Below are 20831 nucleotides of genomic sequence, written 5' to 3' on the forward strand. Positions count from 1 at the left end.
GTAATTAGTGAAATAAAGAGAAAGTCTACTTTGATCTTGGAGGATTTTTTTTAAAGAAACATTTATTCTGTATAATTGGCTGTGTGGGAAAACATTTTCTCAGCTTACACCATACAAAAGCCAATTCCAGATGGATTAAAGAATTATATACCAAAAAGTAACCATAAACAGCTGGAAGAAAATATGTTTTAATATGGGTAACAAAAGCTTTTTTGAGTAGAAAAGCAATGAAAGAAACCATAAAAGGGAATACCGATGGTTTGGCTATATATAGATTAGAAACTTTCTTTTCATTTATTTTTTTAAATTTAAATTCAATTAATTAACATATAATGCATTATTGGTTTCAGAGGTAGAAGTCAGTGATTCATCAGTCTTAAATAATACCCAGGGCTCATTACATCCCATGCCCTCCTTAATGTCCATCACCCAGTTACCCCTTTACCCCTCCCCTTCCCCTCCAGCAACCCTCAATTTGTTTCCTATGATTAAGAGTCTCTTATGGTTTGTCTTCGTCTCTGGTTTTGTCTTGTTTCTTCCTCTCTTCCCCTATGATCCTCTGTATTGTTTCTTAAATTCCATATATCAGTGAGATCATATGATAATTGTCTTTCTCTGAGTAACTTACTTCGCTTAGCCCAATACCCTCTAGTTCCATCCATGTCATTGCAAATGGCAAGATTTCATTTTTTTGATGGCTGAGTAATAGTCCATTGTGTGTACGTGTGTGTGTGTGTGTGTGTGCGCGCGCGCGTGCGCGTACTACATCATCTCTATCCATTCATCTGCCAGTGGACATCTGGGCTCTTTCTGTAGTTTGGCTATTGTGGACATTGCTGCTATAAACATTGGGGTACAGGTGTCCCTTCAGATCACTACATTTGTCTCTTTGGGGTAAATACGCAGTAGTGCAATTGGTAGGTCATAGGATATAGGTTAGAAACTTTTATATGCCCCCCAAATTATAAATAAAATTTCATGCTAACAAAATCTGTAAATTTTTGCATCATATATAACAAAGAGTTAACCCATATACTAGAAAGAGACTCATAAAGATATGAACAAATATTTGACCTTAAGCAATCAAAGAAATTGATTGCAAAAAATTAAGATGATAACCAAATACTATTTCTACCTATCATAATGTCATATTAAGGAAAAAAAACACCACTATTTTATATTGAAAGTACAGATTAAAGGACAACTTTTAACCAGTAGGTGAAGCTACCTTTTGAGGGCATTTAAAAATGTGTATCAGGAATCCCTCTGAATCAGTAGTTCCACTGTTATAGATAAACTTGAATCACAGGTTTGTACTTTTCTAAACATGTCAGCTACCTGAAAGATATGAATGAATCCTCAGTGAGTCTACCTTTTCTTGCTTGCTGAGATTTTCATTAACTTTAACTGTTACGGAAGTGCCTAGAGGCTCTTTACACAAATCCCCTCGTTCTAGTTGCCCCTGTCCACAATGTAATCATGACCACTCACTCTTAACCAGTAGAGTACCCCTCTTTATTCCCTAAAATGGAATTGCCGTTGTGTCCTCTGGTGGGAGCTTTCCTTCCCTGAAACCAGTCGAGCAGAGCCTCGGGGTCGTAGAGATCGGAAGTAAAAACCATGTGAGTGCTGTAAGACAGAACACAATTTTTCATTGTGTTTCTTCCCGGCTGGCACCGTGACTGAGCTGTCAGTAGGTAGGCCATTCCTCCTCTCAGTCAAGCCAGGTGCTTCTGGGGAAGGGGGTGCTTGCTGAGATGAGTGCATCGCACGGGCTTGAACACATTACCACACTTCTTTTGCTGTTAATAAGATCCTGGGTCAGATATAGTATTATATTGATTACCATGATGATAAATAAGGCATTTCTTAAATCCACACTTAGTGGCACAGGCAGACGCTTACAGGCAGGGAAAGCAAATCTGTATCCAAGATATGTCACTGTTAGACCAAGGAGAGTTTACTGTCTCTTCCATAAACCTACTTGTTGCCAGATGACTGGCCGGTCTCCCCAGGAAATGGGGCCACATGGGGGGCTCAGCATTGGCTTCCCCTGTTGGCTGAAGTGTCACTATCCAGGTCATGGTTGATGAGCATTCCTTTTGCTGCCATAGCCTCCATTGTTGCCACCTGGGCCACTTTGCACGTGGGCCCACTGAGCAAGTCCTGGGGTGTCTGGAGAGAGTCATGACTGACGTTTGCAGAACATGTCATTTGTGTACCCGGTTATTGAGAACCTCCTCGGATGTTGATGCCCGCTACAGGTCATCCACCTGGTACAGAAATGTCTTCACGCTTTGTGCCCATTCAGAGACGTCTACCTACCTACATACCCACATCCCAGCATTTCTTGTTATCAGTCTTCATATCTTGTTCTAAGTCCCTGACCATCCTCCTAAGCTGTTAGCCAGTGCCTGTGAATCAGCATGCATCTGTACTGGTAGCTATATCTCAGCGTAAACACAGGGTACAACAAAATGTATTTGAAGCTCTGCCAACTGGGAGGATTTCCTTTTCAGGAACGCTCGCAGTTCGGTTTGTAAACTGCAGCAGTGCACTTGCGTTTGGTGACAGCATATTGCACTGAACCCCTCAGTAACCAGGCTCAGTGCTTCTCCTCTTCAGTCAATTGGTCAGAAATAATTCTTAATCAGGATCAAGGGGTGGGGGGCAATGCAGAAGAGTGTGTGTCAGAGGAATCCCAGCCACCTACTTATACAACTTACTAGTACATTCCGGACCTGTTCCAGCTCAGTCTCTTTTGAGCAGTCTACCTGGTGGGTGACTGCTCTGCATGCCCAACCTAGTGGCTTGGTGTGTCAGGTGAATAATACAGGTAACAAACAGTAACTTAGGTGATGTGATCATTTGATGTCCGTAGTCATGCATTCGTTCTCTATCAGGAGCTGTTTCTCAAAAGAGTAGTGATCTGCAGATGAGTATGTGGCTTTGCTCTAAAATGCCTTGGTTTGTTTGGGCTGCTATAACTAGATGCCAGAGACTGGGTAGCTTATAAACAAGAGGCACACAGTTCCAGAGGCTGGAAGTGTGACATGAGGGTGCTAGCATGGTTGGATAAAGGCCCTCACCCAGCTACAGTCTTCTCCTTGTATCCTTGCATGGAGGAAGGAACTAGGGAGCTCTTTGGGATCTCTTTTATAAGGGCACTAATTCCATTCATGAGGCCTCTCCCTTCATGATCTAAACACCTCCCAGAGGTGCCTAGTCACTTTCTAACACCATCACATTGGGTATTGGGGTTCCAACTTGTGGATTTTGGGGTGGATACCACAGCAGACCATAGCAACCCTAAAGATCTGTGTTGTGATTCACTTCTCGGTGCTTCCCTGGGGCTTCCTCTGGCAACCCTGTTTTCCACAGATACTCAGAGTATCAGTTGCTGTGCTGGGTCATGAGGCCCGAGACACAGAGCAGCTCACACTGCAGGCAGGACGTGCAGCGGAGCCTTTATTCACACCAACTCTGTTAAAAACTAGCAAGTTTTTAAAGGGGTTCCTCAGAAAATGAGTTAAGAAGAAGACATTCAAAGTTGGTATATATTGCTTCCGAAGTTCACAAGACCCCACTTTTTTGGTCATAGTCGGGAGAAGAGGAATAACTTGTTTTGGACCTGGAGGGATGCCCCAGCATGCTGGAGACCAGTGAGCCCCAGAAACTTCACTGAGCACTATTAGGTCCGTGGATTTTTATGGGACTTATCTCTCTCTCATGTGTCTTCCTAAGCCAGCTGAAGTACCTGCTCCTAACTGTTCCTCAGGTCCAGCCAGCTTAATGTCCACGACGTAGCGTACAAGGCGGGTGTTGCGTAGACATCAAGATGATCTAGGTCTTTGCAAACTGCTTTACGGCTGAGAGAAGGATCGTTGGCATAACTCAAAGGCAAGGCAGTGAACATTTACTGTTTACCCTGATGAATAAAAGCAAACATATGCTGGTGGTTCTTCCAGACTGGTGACAGAGTAAAAAGCCTTTGTCAGGTCAGTAGCAACTACACTTCCATTTAGTGTTGATTTGCTCCAGTAGGGATCCTAAATCTTAAATCACAGCTGCAGCTGGAGTCACAGCCTGTTCCTATTTTGGATAACCTACAGTCGCTCAAGATCTATCATAGTCATTTTCTAAGATTCTGCACTGGCCAAGTTGGACAGTGTAAATGGGGACATAATAGATTTTATCACCACTGTACCTTTCAATTTTTGCCACTGGTGTAATTTCTGTGATTTGGTTTTCTGCTGGTGTGGTTTACTATCTTGTTAGGGGACATGCCAGACACTGCCATTTATCCCTTCTGATCATAATAGCCCTCACCACACAGATCAGACAGCCAATGGATGGATTCTGCCAGTTGCTAAGTCTGCCTGTTCCAGTTATAAATTTAGGAACTGAAGAAATAATCACTGACTAGGTTTGTAGATATGCTCGATGAATGCAATTTGAATTGGGGCCAAAACTCCATTTATCACCTGACTACCCTAAGCGGAGAGACAGTAGCTTTAATTACAAACAGAAGTTTTAAATTGGATGATTAATTTGCCGAGGATTCTGACAAGGAGATGGAAGAAAAATGCATCTCCTATTTAAAGTACAGATTTTGCTGTATGGGGGAAAACACTAGTTATGAGATAAAGAATGTACAGTAGATAGATAAAAATGGGCTTAGTGTGTAGTGAAGCAAAGACAAGTGTGGTGTTTTGGCTCTCTGGAAATGGTATATGGCCACAGCAAAGGACTGGTTGCGAAGTTGTGTAGGATGCATCTGAATGAAATGGATATCCCCCAGTTTGCATCGTATTGCAGTAGCGTGGGAAGATCTGCAGTAGAAACAGACAGTGGAGCAGTGCCTTCGATGGGCACAGTGAGCTCAGCAGAACTTGAAGGGAGTAGAGGTGTCTTGGGGCTAGGGTATTTTACCGTGGGGGGCAGAGGTGAAGACATCTTCCAGGAAGGGCATGGATTAAGTTAAAGCAAGGTGTGTGGCTTCTGCATTTTTAAAACCTATCTAATGGCCTTCCCACAGTGCATAGTGTCATTCTCTCAATAATAGACTATGGGAATCTTGTCTCCTATTCACACCATTTCCAGGCAGTCTGTTCTATTCTTGAATTCCTTTCTGTTTCTCCTCCACCTGTACATGTGTAACTCCTAATTGCCTGTGTGGCTTACTCCTGTTATCATCCTTCCTGCCACTACTAGATTAATATTCTGTAATATGCCACTTTTCATCAAGTCATCCCTTTGCTTTAAAAAATTTCCTTCCTGCAGTTCTCTTGTGCTCCCTTTCCTTTTAGTTAGCATGGCCGTTTTGCCAGGTTTGCTGGTTTGTGGTTCCTTTAAGAATTGTTCCTGATAAACAGTATCCAAAATACATAAGGAACTGATACAACTCAATACCCAAAAAACAAATAATCCAATTAAAAAGAATGGGTGAAAGACATGAACAGATATTTCTCCGAAGAAGACATCCAAATGACCAACGGACACATGAAAACGAAGCTCACCATCACTCATTAGGGAAATGCAAATCAAAACTAAAATGAACAAAAACAAAAAACCACAATGAGCTGTTACCTCACTCCTGTCAGAATGCCTAACATCTAAAACACAAGAAACAACAGGTGTGCAGAAAAAGGAACCCTCATGCACTGTTGGTGGGAATACAGACTGGTGCAGCCACTGTGGGAAATGGTATGGAGATTCCTCAAAAAATTAAAAACAGAGCTACCCTATGATCCAGTAATCACACTACCAGGTATTTACCCCTCAAATACAAAAGCACTAGTTCAAATGGATTTGTGCACCCCCTTGTTTTTTGCAGCATTATTTACAATAGCCAAACTACGGAAGCAGCCGAAGTGTCCACTGATACAAGATGGATAAAGAAGATGTGGTATATACTATACCATGCAATATTATTCAGCCATAAAAAGAATGCAATTTTGTCATTTGCAGCAGTGTAGATAGAGCTAGCAAGTATAATGCTGAGCCAAATAAGTCACCCAGAGAAAGACAGATACCACATGACCTCACTCATATGGAATTTAAGAAACAAAACACAGGAACAAATTTAAAAAAGAGACAAACCAAGAAATAGTTCTCGAACTATAGAGAACAAACTGATGGTTACCAGAGGGGAAGGCAGTGGGGGGATGTGGAAAATAGGTGATGGGGATTAAGGAGTACACTTACCTTGATGGAAAAAAAATGATAAAAGATTCCTTCCTGTAATCCCTCTGTGCTCCTTCTCCTTTTAGTTAGTACGGCCTTTGTGCCAAGTTGGCTGGTTTGCAGTTCCTTTAAGAGTTGTTTGTAGGGTTGAGAAACTTCCCTCCCCCTTATCAACCCCTACGTCTAGTCTATAAACCTGTCTTGTTCCCCTGCCTTTTAGAGCTTTGCGTGCTGCTGGGGTTCTCCCCACTTCCCAGGCAGGTTTTCCATCCTGGGCACTTGGGCCTTCCCTTAGTGCATTTATATCTGCACCATCATCTTTAGGAAATTATTTCAAGGTTCTGGCTGTGAATGGCATAGTTTCCTGTTTGTAGGGCTAAGGTGCATTTCCCGTGGGAAGATGCAAAAATGGGAAGTAAGAATTTACCTTTGTAGTTACAGAGCTCACAGTAGGAGCTCAACCGACAGTCCTTGCTTTCTTTCCGCCTCCAGGCTCTCTTAGCTGGTTTTCCCTCTTCTGCTTCATCCTGGGCCCTCCTTGTTTCCCTGTCATTACTGTCCTTAAGTGACTTCATCTAATCCAGTGGCTTCAAAACCTTTTATCTGCTGATTGGCACCTAAATGACCTCTTCCCTCTCCAGACTTATATGATCACCATGTTCAGTGGCATGCCTAAGAGGAATCTTCAAGTTAACCTATACCAGCCAGATGTGCTTTCCACCTCCATCTCCACTCCACACTCCACCATCTCAATAACACTCAACAAGCTCAGTAGTATTCTTTATCTAGTTATTTGATCCCAAACCTCTGAGTAACCCATGTTTTTGTTGTTGTTCTCATCACTCAGTCTGTTTCATCAGCAAATCATATTGATTCTTCCTCCAAAAGATGCTTACTTCCCCATTTATCTACTTCTTTCCATCCAGACCACTCCTACTCCTAGTCCAAGCCAACAGCATCTCTCTTTGGCTATGACACTAGCCTAATTGATCTCTCTGCTTCTAGTCTTGCATCTCACCCCCCACCCTCCCGTGATTTATTTTCCATATGAAAGCTAGAATAATCTGGTAAGAACATCTTGGAGTTAGTTGAATTCAAGGCAATTCTGATTATAACACAAACACCCAGATTTTCAATGGTAGGTTCAAAAAGGCTTGGTGGGATCATGGTGAATATATATATAGATAGATATATATATCTATCTACATATATAGATAAATTTTTTAAAGGAATTTGACGAAATAGACATATCTACCTGTAACTCTAAATATTTAACTTATTGTGGTTACACATATGTATTTACAATTATGTAAAAGAATGTACTGGTTTAGAAATTTTTTCCATTCTTGCATTTCATAAAACTGATTTATTTCCATACTCCACGTGCATCTTCTTGTTTTATTGAAGTGTTACCGCAGCATGGTTGACATCAGTTCCTTGAGTTTCTTCTGCAACATCTGATCCTGTATTCCAGAGAGTATCATCTTCTCTTCTGTTTAAATTGTTTCAGAGACAAGACTTTTTGCACCCAAGTATGACGTTGTCACTGAAAGTTCTATATGAACCACGCTGTTCTTGTATAACTAGACAGTTGATTAGGCGTTTTTCCTATGCTTATTTGTACTCTACATAATTTGATGTGATTATTAAATGAATATATATTTTATTCAGCACGTTTCTTTTTTGGTTTGTTTATAGTGGGAAGGTTTGTCTGAAAAACCTGACTTGCCTTTACCGGAAACTAGAAGCCCACTGTCTTCTTCCCTTGCGCTTCTGAAGTACTTCTGTGTGGCATCCAGGATACTTTTCATGGTTTTCTTCCTCCTTCACTAGTCAACTCTTGCTCGTTTCCTTTGCTGGTCCTTCCTGATGATCCCGTCTCAGTACTAGTCCCATGGCTCAGCCCTTGGGCATTCCCTTCCCAGGTGATCTCATTTAGCTTAATGGCCTTACATACCATCTGTGCGTGGGTCACTGTCAGATTAGCATCATCAGCCTAGACCTTACCTCTGAACTCAGACTCAAATGTCAACTGCTAACATGATATCTACACTTACTTGTCTAATATCAGATTTTCTTTTTTTTTAAAAACTTTATAGAATCATTTATTATCTTGGACTTATGGTGTTATTAAAATGCTGACCATATTTCCTCAGTCCTCTTGTTCACTTCAGCTCTGAATTTTTCCAAAGTTATTGCATGTCCATCGTCTTTTAAAACTTCATCTTCATTCAACAGACCCAGGGTTTTTAGGCCTTCTTTGTACTGCACAAATGATATGGTGCCTTTATCTGAAGTGTCCATCATTTCAAACATAGACACAATGTTAGAGTGATCCATAAAGAAAGGGAAAGCCACACCTGTTATCTTGGCAATTCTTAGTCGTTCCAATACAGATATTAAATACTCTCTTGGTTTTTCTGTAAAAGAATAGTTCCAATTCTTCCTGGCTGGAAAAAGAGGAGGGCACTGGTGAGTTCAGCGACTCCATAATCCGATGTTTTTCCAAATAATTTCTCTAATATCAGATTTTCTACCCCAGATTTACATATTGCTCTCGGTAAATGGTAGCTCTGTTCGTCTAGTTGTTTAGTTACACAGAGTTATTCTTGGCTTTTCTCTTTCACATCTTGTGTCTGGTCGATAGCAAGTCTAATTATTTGTACCTTAAAAAGATATCTAGAATCTCATCAATTGACACCATTTACACACTACCATCCCTGCCAAAGCCACGATAATTTCTCACTTGAACTATGACTGTTGCCTCTTCACTGGTATTTATTCTTAAGTTTGTATAATCTGTCCTTTTCACAGTGTCCAGAGTGTTTTTTTTTTTTTTAAGACTATTTACTTATTTTTGAGAGAGAAAGAGCAGGGGGGAGGGTCAGAGGGAGAGGGAGCCTGGGCAGGGAGCCTGATGTGGGGCTCAATTCTGGGACCCCAGGATCATGACCTGAGCCGAAGGCTGACGCTTAACTGACTGAGCCACCCAGGCGCCCCCAGAGCGCTGTTTTTAACTTACAAGTCAGATCATGCCATTCTTTTCATTGAGAGTGAAATTCAATTACCGTGGCCTGTAACATCTTATAAGATCTGGAGCCTGTCTCTGTGATCTTTTCTTTCACTATGCTCCAGCCACACAAGAACACACCAAGCATGTGCTAGCCTTTGGTATATTGCGTGTGCCTTCCCAACTGCCTGGAACATTTTGCTTTGGCCTCCACATTGCTCGTTCCTGCACTCCTTCTGCTCTCTGCTTAAATGTTATCCTGTCAGAGATGCCTTCTCTGACAAGTGACTAATTGTCTTCCTCTTCTTTAACTTTCTTTTAGAACTTATCACCATGTAAACTGTTTTGTAGTTGTTAATTGTCTATCTTCTTCCCACTCGAACCTACATTTCATGACCCATATCCCCATCATCTAGAAACATGCTTAGCGCATAGGGGACACTGTAAATATTGAATGAATAAATGAATATCATTATTCTTGTACTCATTGAGCTCATTTTACTTACGGCACTGCACTGATTCAAGTACTGGAGATGTAAAAAAATTTTAGGACATGAAAGTTTGGCCGCAGAAGCATGGTGGTGCAGCAGGAGGCAGATGAGGGAAGCATAAAGATGGATGTATGCGGAGTGAGCATAAAGATTCCTTAGGAGATGGGAGTAAGAAAATTGTGGTCAGATTGGGATTGGTGGGAATGAATCATAGAGATACACGGAAGGAAACGGGGGGCAGGCAGTAGATTGGGAAGCATACATGTCCTGGGCAGAAATAATTCTATTACAGGTAATGGGGGAGGGCAAGAGGAGTGGATCTTATTTATTTGTGGTTTACTTGGATTACGGTTCAGATTGTTGGTCTTTTTAACTTGATCTCTTTATAGAATGCTAAGAAATATCATTTACAGTTTTGTTGTAGAGTAACTGTAAAGTGTTTATGGACACTACACTCAAATGTTCCCACATTTTATTTTCTTCATAGAATGTGAATTCTTTTAGGAGCTAATGTTCTCTTGTCAGTAAAGTCACTCTATCCTACGATAGCCTGTGTAAACACATCCTGTAATGGGCAGACACTGGGGAGGGCACAAAGAAATGGAGCGTTGTTCTAGAGTTAGTTTGATATTGTTATGGATCCCATCAGTCTTTTATTTCTCCCAGCAGAGGTAATGGATATTTTCTTATGTGTTAAAAGTCTCTGCTTATTGTTTGGAAACTATTTGAGTAGTTTTTGCCTTAAAAAAGGTATTTCAAGCTATGGTAGTTAGGTAGCACATTATTACATTTTGTAACAGATAATTTAAATACTAAGGAAAAATCGTTCCTTATGGGCAAGTGTTAATTTGCCTTTTTTATACTCTGTGGATTTTTGGTAGGATTTCTTTTGGATCCCCTGATTTCCAATAGATAAACATTGCCAGCTTCTCTGTTTTCTGTTTCTGGACTACCTATGATTTATATAAAGGATTTCCTGGAACAAGGAGAGAAGCCCACTTCTGAATCATCTCAATCTCTGAGTGGATTCAGGTAATCCAGGCTCTTTGACACCCCAGCTGCCTTCCAGAAGCAAATGTAAATACTGTCTGGACAAGTCTAATCCTAGACCTCAAAATATTCTTCTAGTTTTCATGAATAGAATCTAACCCTCAATAGAAAGTAATCAGGCCTATGAGGAGATAAGATGATATGACAAAAAAAAAAAAAAAACCAAACAACCAAACAAGATAACAGTATCCACAGAGGATACAGACAATGGACTTATCAGATGTTGACCTTAAAGTAACCAGATCAGTATATTCAAGGAATTTGAAAGATGGGGCATTTCAATAGAGAACTAGAGCTAAAAAAAAAAAAAAAAAAGGAGATTCCAGAACTGAAAAATATAATAACTGAAAGTAGGAGTTCAGTGGATTAGACACAGCTGAATAGAGGATTAATCTACTGGAGTAAGGTGGGGTCAGGATAGAGAGCTACAAAGATGGAAAACATGGAGAAAAGCAGAAGAGATAGGGGAGGACAGTGGGAAATGGTGGTGCTGGATTTTTTTTACAATAGGTTGTGCTGGATTACTTTGGATACCAGTACAGAGAGACTGTATTAAGTTACACTGTACAAAAAAGTCAGTTCTTTTAGATTGCATGTTTAAATTTAAAAATGTTAATTAAATAATAAAGTTTCCAGTAGGTAGCAAATAAAAATATGACCCTGAAGTTGACCCCAGCATTTTTTAACAGGACACAAAAGCACTGTCAGAAAGGAAAATATTGATAGATTGGATTACCTTAAAATTAGGAACTTCTGTCCATCAAAAACCATCATTAAGAGAATAACGAAATAAGACATCGGGTACAGGGAGGTATTTGTCACACACATAATAAATGTGGGCTCTTAATTACAATATCTAAAGAACTGAAAGGGGGTAACCCAATAGGAAAATGAGCACAAGACTTGAACAGGCAGTTTATAAAAGTTATCTCCATGTGGCCATTTAACATACAAAAAGATGCATAGTCTTATTAGTCATCAGGAAAATTCAGGTTGATTGTGGTGATGTACCAATGGATACCCACCAGGATGGCTATAATTAAAAAGGCTGATAATGTAGATTTGGCAAAAATGTAGAGCAACTGGAATTCTAATATCTGCCTGTTGGAATGTACATTGTCTTAATAATCACTTTGGAAAACTGATCATCAGCAGTGTCTAGTAAACTGAATCTAAGAACACTTCGTGATCCAGCAATTTCACTTGCAGGTATATACCCAACAGAAATGTTTACATGTGCCAAGCATAAGATATTCTTAGCACTATTTATAAATTGAAACAGCCCCAGCATCCGTCAATAAGGAATAAATTGTGGTATAGCCACACACTGGAATACTATACAGCAATGAAAAAGAGCATGGATGAATAGCAGCAAATATAATTTCAAGCAAAACCATGGCTGTAGATAAGTGGTAATGTTTGGTCATGATTAAGAGTTGAAGGAATGACAGCCAGTTTTAGAAGTTCTCAGTGCATGGATGAATTTTCTTGACTTTGGAGTTTCACACTAATATCATCTGTATAGGCATTTTTTATTTGAACTTCAGAATTAATATCTCTAACATGTTTGTCTTGGGCTAGTTCTGCTAAAGAGCACAAAGAGCATTCTAGTTGTCAGCTGGAAGGCGGGGACCTGGCTGCCAGAGTCCTGGCAGCCTGCTAGAGAAGGGGGCTGGAAGCCCCAGTGGGAATTCACTTAGTCTCTCCCTATTTGCACTTTGGTAGTGGTCTCTTTGATTTGGTCTATTTTCTCCCAGTGTAGAAGCTTCTGTTTTATGTTCTGTAGAGAATAAACCTCCAGACTTCAATGTCTGCCTGGGTGCAAGTTCAGTGGCAGCCACCTGGGGTCATTGGGTAGAGGAGGTAATCTAGAGATCAACTGCTTTTTAATCAGACTTTGCCATGTATTTGTTATTTTACCCTTCCTCTTTCACACGTAGTTTTGGAAGTACCTTTTTAGTTGGTAGTACCAGGCAAGTGGTTATCTACCTGGAGTAATAATGGATTTGGATTCCTTCCCAATCCATATGATACATCAGTTTTCAATGAATTGAGGACTTCAGTGGGAAAAACCAAAAGAAGGAGAAGAAAGAGAAAGAAGGGAAAAGGAAGAGGAAAGATCTAGCTCATATAAATAATGCCTACAAGTCCATAACAGAAGATTGAAAACCCAGTGGGAGAATGAGCAAAACATCTGAACAGGTATTTCACAAAATAGGAAATATGAACAAAGAGATACAAAAATATGCTTACCATGTTAATAGCGATAACAATTCAAATGAAGGCCACAAGATGTAGACAGGTAAAGATGAAATCTGACACCAGTAGATATCGATGAGCTTGTAGCTCAGAGGCAAGTCCCACCTGGCTATTGAGAGTACACTGGGACAGCCACTTTGGGAAATAGTGGGGGTAGTGCAATGATGTAGACCTTTCATGGTTCTGTTCCTATATATGTACCCCAGCCATTCTTGCCCCTGGACCTCAGGAGATGGATGCAGCAGCATTCACAGCAGAATGGTCTGTAAGAATGAAAGCTGACAGGAGCCATAATGTCTCTTAGTAGAAGATTGGGTAAATAAATGGCAGTACGTTCTGCATGTTCATTTAAAACAAAACTGACCTGATAGCTTTTTTATTTCCTTACAGGAAATGTTTACATTTTTCTTACATCAAAAGGAGTAGTAAAGTTTTAATGACCTGTATTTCCACATCATCTACTGAAAGACGGCATACTCCCTCTTACTGTAATCACTTGAGGTAGGGCTCCAAATGCAGGGGAAGCTGGACGCAAGATTTTTGACCGTGATGATTTATGAATAAGAGAGTAGGATGAGGAATAGTTTGTCCTCTGGGATCTTTCTCTTACAACCTGTGCACTCAAGAAAGCAGTTTGTTGAGTTTGGTGGTAGGGGTAATAATAATTATTAATAATAACAATATTAGCAGTACTAGCTACCATTTCTTGATAATTAACTGTGTGTCCTACCCCAGGCTACTAGCTCGTTGAATTCTCACAGCAGTATCATATTAGCTGGGCATTGTTATCTCATTTATAATTAGAAAACTGAAGCTTTTAAGAGTTTAAGAAATTTGTTCAGGATCATAGTTTTAGATAGTGCTGTGGGGAATTATATACAGGTTTGAGTGACAGCTCCATCTTAATATTGGTAGATGAAATGACTCTGCTGAAGGAAAGGAGAAAAAAATATCTAAAAATCCTAATGGGCCACAGACTATAACAAACTTTTGGGGTACTGCTGTGGTACTGTTGTTGGCTTACTGCTTTTTAAAAGTCATCCTGACACTTGGCACTGTGAGAAAGCATAACTCTATAGATCTTACAGAGAGACTTTTTGCCTGCACTCAGCATTTATCATTTGGTAGAGTATCTTGTGCTATTGAGCATTAGATTACCTAAACAATTTCTTTTCGTTTCGTTTCGTTTCGTTTCTTTTCTTTTCGTTTCATTTCATTTTTCTTTTCTTTTCTTTTCTTTTCTTTTCTTTTCTTTTCTTTTCTTTTCTTCTCTTTTCTTTTCTTATTTTCTTAGTGTAGCCGACACACGATGTTCCATTATTTTCAGGTGTACAACATAGTGATTCAGTAAACTCTGAACATTATCCTGCGCTCACCACAAGCGTAGCTCCCATCGGTGGCCATACAATGCTTTTATAGGACCAGTGGCTATATTCCCTATGCTGTGCCTTTTATTCCTGTGACTTAAAAAAAAAATGGACTCTGTAGGACAATGATATTACTTCATGTTTTGAGTAGATAACTTGTATTCATGGTTCAAAAACCAAAGAAAATTCAAAAGTGTTCTATAGCCCCGGAGCACTATCATGCAGAATTGAGCATTATTATTTCTTGCTGATGGATTGTGCATCCTTCCAGAGACTTTTTTATCCAAGCAAATGTGAATATAGGTCCTATTTGTCTCTTTACACACAAAAAATACTGTCTCGAACTTTGCTTATTTTACTTAACAGTGTCTCCTATACATAGTTCTTTCCCTATAGTATATAGAGAGCTTCCTTGTTTTTTTTTTTTTTTTTTTCCAATAGTTTCAGTGTAATGATGGACCATATTTTATTCAACCAACCCTCTTTGCTGGGCACTTTCCTCAATATCTTACTGTTATAAGTAGGAAAACATGAATGTGTCACATGTATACAAGTATATATGGAATAATTTCTTCCTAGAGGTAGATTTGCTAGATTTTTTTAAATTTTGAAGGTACTGTCAACCTGCTCTCTCTGGGATTTGTGCCACTTCCACCAGCAGCACCATGGTGTTGGTATCCTCCAGAGTCTTTTTTTTTTTTTTCTTAAAGATTTTATTTCTTTATTCGACAGAGATAGAGACAGCCAGCGAGAGAGGGAACACAAGCAGGGGGAGTGGGAGAGGAAGAAGCAGGCTCCTAGCAGAAGAGCCTAATGTGGGGCTCGATCCCATAACGCTGGGATCACGCCCTGAGCCGAAGAGACGCTTAACCGCTGTGCCACCCAGGTGCCCCATCCACTGAAAGGTTTTAAGCACAGGAGCAACTTGATAGACAAGATCCACATAGATGTAGGGTGTGTAAGGGTTAAAATGACAGGGTAGAAGAATATACAGTAGCTAGGAGGTTATCATAGTTGCCCAGGAGAAGGCAGTATGGAAGCTTGCACTTGATTGGAAGTGGAAATGTGTACGGGTTTGGGGAGCACTTAATGATTGACATGGAATGGGAAGTAAGAGAAAGGAAGGTGATGAGGATAACTCTTAGGTTTCTGGTTTGTATTAATAGGGTAGAGAGTGATACCTTAAAATGGGATGTTATATTCTGAAAGAGAACCAAGTTTATTGGGATAATAATCATGTTTATCTAGGATATGTAGATTTTGAAATGCCTTTGAGACAAACAAAAGCAGAAGTCAAATCAGCAGTGGAATATATAGGTCTGTAGCTTAGAGACCAGCCTTGGGCTGCAGCTATGTAATTGGAAAACATCTGTGTATATAGTGGAAATCAAATCATTGATGGGGCTGAGATTGCTTGGGTAAAATGGTAGTAAGAAAAGAGCAGTGGATCTAGAACTGAGTCTTGATAAACTTGAGCATTGAGGAGCACGAGTCAACAAAAGACACAGAGAAGGACCAACTAAAGAAACTGAAGAAGAAAACTAGGAATGTATGGTGTCACGATATGTAGAGGAGTAGGAGGGGTGGCAACAGTGTTGAACGCTGCTGACAGATGCCTGCTGGATTTGATGTCATGGAGATTGTCAGTGACCTTCAAGCGAGTGATGAGCTTGAATCAGACTGGGGTGGGTTGAGGAACATGTAGGAGGAACTGTGGGGGTGCTAGGTATAGATTACTCTTTTAAGAGGTTTGATGAGAAGGGGCCAAGAGAGGCAATGAGGAAGTTGCTACAAGAACATGAAAATTATTTTGTTAACTGGGAGAAAGTAAATATATAAAAGGGAAAATGAGTAATTGGCAGTTTTAAGGTTCTGAGAAGGGGGGTGAGATTGAGATCTAAAGCAGAGTGAAGGAGAGAGAGGTCCACTGTTGGGATGGGAGGAAAGGGGGGTAGGATGGGGTGCACAGTAGGTGTGCATGTTAAGAATTAGGAGGGAGAGTTCCTTCATGATGCTTTCTATTTTCTCTGTAGAGTAGGAGGCAAAATCACTCACTGAGAGTCTCATGAGAGGGTGGACCTTTAGGGGTTTGAAGAGAAGAAGAATTTGAAAATAGACTGGGCATGCATTGACCAATGAAATATAGTCAGATTGCTGGTGTTTCTCTGGGCCATTCAGTAGTAGTGCCACACGTTTATCGTGGAGTTTGGCTTCAGGAGCCTGCTCTGCAGGCATCCAGAAAGCGGACCATTGTACACATCCAGAGTTCATTTGGCTAGATGGGTGCAAAGAAAAGACAGGGGACAAGAGGGTATTGAAATGGTAGGCAATGGGATATAATCGAAGCAGGAAGTAAGTGAAGAAGAGAGAAGGTTGATGGATTGGAGAAAATGTCATGGATTCAATTAGAAGTTTCCCCGAAGTTGAAGATCGGTCACGGTGGAAGAACGTCCAAGTAGGATCAAGAAGAGATTATGGTTAGAAGGTGTGTTTGAAATACTCATCTTGCAGGAGATGCCATATTCTCTCATTTCAGAAAAGCTGTTGAGCAGATGGTGAGGCTGAGCAGGGAGATGTCAGGCAACCCTGCTTGGGGAGCAGAAAGGGAAGATGAGTTTCCCTGGCCTTGGTATTTTCAGTCCCACTCCTTGGATTGGGTTGAGGGAACAGGGCCAACTAATGAAGAGGTTCTTGAAGTCGCTGCTCTTTGTCTCAGAAGCTCCCGGTCATAATGATGGTGTGTGGTGCTGTATGTTCTGAGCAGCCTGCCCCCATGCATTGTCTCACATCTGCTGAAGCTCTTAGATTCCACTTATCGTGAAGTCTCAGGGTCTCATTTCTGTGGTTTACTCATCATCAAGAAGTTTGGTGCTATGAATTCCTCAAGTAATATCAATACATTTCTGCCGATTCATGGGTATTTTCCTTGCATTTTGACGAATGCCATGTATTTTGTTTAGAGTGTGGCCAGCGCTGTAATCAGAGGATACTAACTGGTTGATCGAAACAAACTTTTGATTCGGTGTCGTCCGTGTGTGTTCATGTAGAGCTCCAGGTAATAGTAAGCAACAGCGACAAAAAGCATGACCAGATCTATGAAGAGAGCCACGTGAATGCTAAGTGTTATGATTTCAGTATACTTTATGCACATCTGTGTTATGTACAAAACCACCTCTTTCCACTTGACGGTAGGAGTTGATTGGAAGTTCTCTCTGGGAAGTAGATGTTGGGTGATATGAGTGAGGACAAGGGAGTTGAGAAGAAGAACGATGAGGGATGATGACACAGGAGATGTAAAGGGGCTTTCACGTGACATCAGTGAACTCACTGCCCTTTCAAGAATCAAGAGAATTGGGCATTTGGGAAGGTGCCTGGTGGGTTCAGCAAAAGGGACGAAACATGAGCCTGAATGTTCTCAACCACACCCTCGGTATCTGGAGTGATGGTCCAGTATGTTCCTTGGGGCTGGGCACAGTTGGTCAGAGATTGATATACTGAATGCCAGTGGGTTGAAGAAGTCATATGTTTGTTAAAGGGCAGAGATCATAAAACTAGGGGACAAAGGGACATGTGAAATCCAGATGTTTCGATAGAGTGTCTGCTATCCGTATCGTCCGGTGTGGAAATGAAACGTTTTCTTTGGATTTATGTACACAATTTACTGAAGGAGTCAGAATTCATGTGACTTGCCTGAGGTTCCAAGCAAGTTTAGTACTGATGACCAGCAGAAGTGCAGACAACTTGTGGTTCTGCTTTGAACCTTTGAAACTCCAAGAGCACTCTTCTGCCCAGACGCCTTTTTCTGCTTTTCATCTGTCATCTGAAGAATGTGGTTTCTTTTCATGGGCCAAGGCTAAGTGAAATCAGGGCATTATTTTGCAATATGTTGGCAGATATGTTCAAAGTTGCCTTATTTTCTTACTGCTTAAACGTGTAGATTTTTCTGAGGCAAAAATGGAGTGTGCCTGACAAATTGCTACAAATCCAAATGTCGGCATGATTGGGCCTGTGCCCCCTGGAAACACTTGCCTTGGTGGCATTTTCAGACAGATGCTATCAACTGTTTTATCATGAGAGGTAATCTTTTGCACTTTCCTGTATGTAGACTGGTGATGTACATCGAGAGAGACAGCAGAAAGACCACTCCAGGCAAGGAGCAACAAAGCAGCAATGAATACCTGTCCAAATGCCTGGACCTTCTCATCCGTCACATCGTGCAGGAACTGCCACGGATCCTGGGTAAATCAGAGGCTCGTGCGCAGGCCCCTTGCTGAGGCCCTTTCTGCGCGTGGGCTTTCAGGCTTCGCCTCTTTTTTACTCTTGCCTCTCGCTTATCACAGGCAAGCGCAGTGACACCTCTTCTTGATTGTGTAGTTTCCAGATTTCAATTCAAGATTTGCTTTATCTGTTTTTACAGTTATTTTGCATCAGTGGCATGACTGAGGCAATGAGCAGGCTACAGGTTACACTGAGGTGTTATATGCGGTGAACTGGCAATTTTGGAAAATACAAGGAAAGCATCTTAAGAGCTTAAAATTAAACTTACGCTTTTTATTTTGGGTGACTCAAGATTTCTCTCTGCCTAATTCTGAAGAAAAAAAATTTTCCTTCAGGTTATAGCCACTCATTTATTTACTGTTAAAAGAATTGAACAAGGCATAGGCATCAGCGCTTAAATATTAAAGAATTTTGATATTAAAGTTCAAAGTTTAGAACTCTCTTGAGTTTGAAAAAAATTAAATAAAAATATCTAATAATGATTTGCAAAAGATGTCTATTCCAGCTAATCTCTTATTTCATTGTTATTTGGAGACATTAAAATAACCTAAGGAATGTGTACATTTTGTTTAAATCCCATTCCATACTTTTCCAGCAGATGTAGCTATAAACCAGAAATGTTTAAAATATTAAATTTGATCTGATCTCTTATGGTGAAATATACTTAGACTCAGAAATTTAGAGTATTAAATCAGAATAATGAAAATGTCTTCATGACTGATTGACAGTATCTTTTTGTCTTTTTGCTCCTTACTAATACTTTGAGAGATTTTATTTATTTATTTATTTTGCCTGTTAATGACTGAAAATAGAACATTTCAATTTTTTTTTTTTTTTTTTTTGGATTGTAACCTTTTATAAAATTTCAGCTTGAAGTATAGTCTGGTCAATTGGTAGTTGAGTTTCTTAGTGCCACACTCATCCTGTTTTAGGATGTGATGCTAAGATTCAGTTGTCCACAGCACAAGTTTTATTTATGATTGGACTTATCATCTGATGGGAAGTTTTAGGAATTGATCTTTTTTTTCCCTTCCATCCAATTATTTAAAAATTGCAATCTGTAATCTGTTCACTTATGTATTTTTTAAGTAGGGTGGACATGGAGCCCAACATGGGGCTTGAACTCATGACCCTGAGATCAAGATCTGAACTGAGATCGAGAGTTGAATTGCTTAACTGACTGAGCCACCCAGGCACCCCTCACTTTTAATTTTTTACATAAGTTTTTCCTGTTTACAGAAGTGAAAAGTGCTTGTGGTTAAAATTTGGAAAAGACCAAAAAAAAAAAAAAAAAAAGGAAGAACAATCATATCGAAAACCACTACTATAAACTATTTAAAATTGCTAGATGAAAGATCAAGCTTATTTCCATTCTGTCCCTAGAGGCCATAGCTTTCTATTATAATCTCAATATTTGTGAGTAAAATAACACAGCCCCTACCTACTTCTTTTATTTGGAGAGTAATTACTGCAGCAGCCCCACGAGTGTTCAAGCAGTGACTAGTGGTCCCCAAGTGTTTGTGGTCTTTAACCTTTGTGTGCTCTGGGATGTGCTTTGCAGGTGACATTCTTAACGTCTTGGCCAATGTTTCCGGTCGTAAACACCCATCAACAATCCAAGCGAAGCAGCTGAAGATGTGTCTACCCCTGATGCCTATAGTGCTTCACCTCGTAACTTCCCAGGTACTATCTTATTAGCAAAAAAATAATATAAAGGTGACTCCCATTCTGGTAAACTGAATCTTAGAGACATCAACTCAGACAAAACATTTTCATTTTGTTTTCATGTATGCGGCTTTCAGGATTTAATCTATGGAAACTCTCATCACGCAGGTATTTCGACCTCAAGTTGTAACGGAAGAATTCCTTTTCAGTTATGGAACTATTCTTGTGAGTAACACTGAATTTTTCACGTTCCTAATAAAAATGTGGCTGTCTCTACTGTTTGTGGAATTTGGTGTCAGAATGAAGTAATTTTAAAATCCTTGTGGTATTTATTTGTCTCTAGGGATGTGACCTTTTTATATTTTTATCTGTTGACTGTAATAAAATTTGACATTTGGAAAAAAATACATTCTCTCCTGATAATGTATTTTGTTCAGATACCGCCCAAGTAGGGTAAATAAGTCCGTAGAAAAGACTTTCATAGATTTTGGTATTAAACATCGTGAAAAGATTTAAAATAATCAA

General features: G+C 40.1%; 2 protein-coding genes across 9 annotated transcripts in view; one reads left to right on the top strand and one right to left on the bottom strand.

Annotated features, from left to right (window-relative positions):
* The window catches only part of ULK4 (unc-51 like kinase 4), a 589354-nt gene that overhangs the window by 176645 nt on the left and 391878 nt on the right, over positions 1-20831 (top strand). For all 8 annotated transcript variants that reach the window (XM_002923807.4, XM_034662175.1, XM_034662178.1 and 5 more), the window contains 3 exons: positions 18469-18602; positions 20203-20324; positions 20475-20531. In XM_002923807.4, coding sequence (XP_002923853.2) covers positions 18469-18602; positions 20203-20324; positions 20475-20531 — 313 coding nt within the window. The remainder of the gene's footprint in view (positions 1-18468; positions 18603-20202; positions 20325-20474; positions 20532-20831) is intronic.
* LOC117802609 (EF-hand calcium-binding domain-containing protein 10-like) lies at positions 8151-18361 on the bottom strand. The gene is made up of 2 exons (XM_034661806.1): positions 18286-18361; positions 8151-8636 (listed from the first exon to the last, which is right to left on the bottom strand). Exons 1-2 carry the CDS (start codon positions 18359-18361, stop codon positions 8317-8319), a joined length of 396 nt encoding a protein of 131 aa, XP_034517697.1. The 3' UTR covers positions 8151-8316.

Source organism: Ailuropoda melanoleuca, chromosome 6 (assembly GCF_002007445.2).
Source record: "Ailuropoda melanoleuca isolate Jingjing chromosome 6, ASM200744v2, whole genome shotgun sequence".
NCBI lineage: Eukaryota > Metazoa > Chordata > Mammalia > Carnivora > Ursidae > Ailuropoda > Ailuropoda melanoleuca.